The sequence below is a fragment of the Geospiza fortis genome, unplaced genomic scaffold, assembly GCF_000277835.1.
Source record: "Geospiza fortis unplaced genomic scaffold, GeoFor_1.0 scaffold566, whole genome shotgun sequence".
NCBI classification, from domain to species: Eukaryota; Metazoa; Chordata; class Aves; order Passeriformes; family Thraupidae; genus Geospiza; species Geospiza fortis.
In genome coordinates, this window is record NW_005054833.1 from 18215 (window position 1) to 20564 (window position 2350).

Here is a 2350-nt window from a genome sequence, read left to right on the forward strand (position 1 = left end):
AGCGCTATGGCTACTTGGCACCGTGGTCACTTGGCACTGTGGCCACACGCTGCTGTGGTCACTCGGTGCTGTGGTCACTCGGTGCTGTGGTCACTCGGTGCCGTGGTCACCCCACCAGGCTACCCGTATGGGCCCCCCCCATAGCTTGGCCACCCAGAGCAAAGAATCAGGTGTTGAGTAGTGAATTGTCCCAAGGCCCCTTTTTTGGGTGAAAGTCCCCAAAGACTCGATCTGGAGAGCCCCATGAGGATGGATTGGTGCAGGGGGGCTGTGGGGGGCTGTGAGCAGGGGGGTCTCCGGCAGCTCCCAGTGACCCCCGCTCCTGTCCCCAGCACGCCCTGCGGCTCGCTGCCTTCGGCCAGCTCCACAAGGTCCTGGGCATGGATCCCCTGCCCTCCAAAATGCCCAAGAAACCAAAGAACGAGAACCCAGTCGATTATACTGGTACGTACTGGGAGGGAACAACCCCGCGTCCCGTCCCGAGGGTTTGGGTGGAAAACAGGGGATTTAGGGAGCGTTGTGCTCGTTCCTGCAGTTCAGATCCCGCCCAGCACCACGTACGCCGTCACCCCCATGAAGCGGCCGATGGAGGAGGACGGGGAGGAGAAATCCCCCAGCAAAAAGAAAAAGAAGATTCAGAAAAAAGGTATTGAGTTAACGAGAGGTAGGTACGGCCTGGGGGGAAATGGGGTGGAAATTGGGGGTGCTCAGTGCAGGGCTGGGGGCTTGGGGGGCTGTAGATGAGGGGTACAGGGTGTGGGGATGGATCAAATAACTTAAAAGGGGGAGATTTGTGCTGGGCAGAATTGAAACCAAGGAGGAGAAGATCAGGACTTGTCTGGGAGCTGGATAAGACTGATGGGAACTCGTCTGAAATAGGAAAAGACCAGTCAGAACTGGTCTGGAATTGGAAAAGATCAATGGGGACTGGTCTGGAATTGGGAAAGGTCAATGGGAAGAGGTCTGGAATGAGAGAAGACCAGTGGGAGCTGGTCTAAAAAGAGAAAAGACCAGTTGGAACTGGTCTGAGATCAGAAAATACTGATCAGACTTGGTCTAAAATGGGAAAGGACTGGTCAGAACTGATTTGCAATTGGAAAATACTGGTGGGAACTGGTGTGGAATGGGAACAGACCCATAGAAACTGGTCTGGAATTAGCAAATGCCCATCAGGACTGGCCTGAACCTAAAAAATACCAATTAGAACTGGCCCCAGACTGAAAAATACCAGCCTGGAATCAGCTTTGCTTCTGCAAAGGAGCCACCAAACACCCACAAACTGTCGGTGTTGGTTTTTCCCCGCGCAGAGGAAAAGCTGGAGCCCCCACAGGCCATGAACGCGCTGATGAAGCTGAACCAGCTCAAACCAGGGCTCCAGTACAAACTGGTGTCCCAGACCGGCCCCGTGCACGCTCCCATCTTCACCATGTCCGTGGAGATCGACGGCAGCACCTTCGAGGCCTCGGGGCCGTCCAAGAAAACGGCGAAGCTGCACGTGGCTGTGAAGGTGGGAATGGGAATGGGAACGGGAGTGGGAATGGGAATGGAAATGGGAATGGAAATGGGATGGGAATGGGAATGGGAACGGGAATGGAAATGGGAACGGGAATGGGGGTGGGGATGGGAGTGGGAGTGGGATGGGGATGGGAGTGGGAATGGGAACGGGAACGGGAATGGGAATGGGAACGGGAGTGGGAATGGAAATGGGAACGGGAACAGAAATGGGAATGGGATGGGAATGGAAATGGGAGTGGGAATGGGAATGGAAATGGGAGTGGGAATGGGAGTGGGAGTGGGAATGGGAACGGGAACGGAAATGGGAATGGGAACGGAAATGGGAATGGGAATGGAAATGGGAACGGGAATGGAAATGGGAACGGGAATGGAAATGGGAACGGGAATGGAAATGGGAACGGGAATGGAAATGGGAACGGGAATGGAAATGGGAACGGGAATGGAAATGGGAACGGGAATGGAAATGGGAACGGGAATGGAAATGGGAACGGGAATGGAAATGGGAACGGGAATGGAAATGGGAACGGGAATGGAAATGGGAACGGGAATGGAAATGGGAACGGGAATGGAAATGGGAACGGGAATGGGAATGGGAATGGCAAAACCACCAAAACCTCCAGGATGGGGTGGGAGCAGCACCAGGAGCTGCCATCCTCAAGTGTCCCCTGGAGTGCCCGCAGGATTTGGGAATGCTGAGCACCAGAGGGAGTCAATAAAAGGCCTGGAGCAGGGCTCCTGACCTCCCTGCTGCCCCCAGGTGCTGCAGGACATGGGTTTGCCCACCGGAGTGGAAGGCAAGGACTCCGGCAAGGGCGACGAGTCGGCGGAGGAGACG

The 2350-nt window shown here is 55.4% G+C and overlaps 1 protein-coding gene across 1 annotated transcript in view; it reads left to right on the forward strand.

Moving 5' to 3' along the window:
- Positions 1 to 2350, forward strand: part of ILF3 (interleukin enhancer binding factor 3) — a 14121-nt gene that overhangs the window by 5453 nt on the left and 6318 nt on the right. Inside the window, exons 10-13 of the mRNA XM_031065520.1 lie at positions 333 to 444; positions 536 to 664; positions 1308 to 1507; positions 2273 to 2344. Coding sequence (XP_030921380.1) covers positions 333 to 444; positions 536 to 664; positions 1308 to 1507; positions 2273 to 2344 — 513 coding nt within the window. The remainder of the gene's footprint in view (positions 1 to 332; positions 445 to 535; positions 665 to 1307; positions 1508 to 2272; positions 2345 to 2350) is intronic.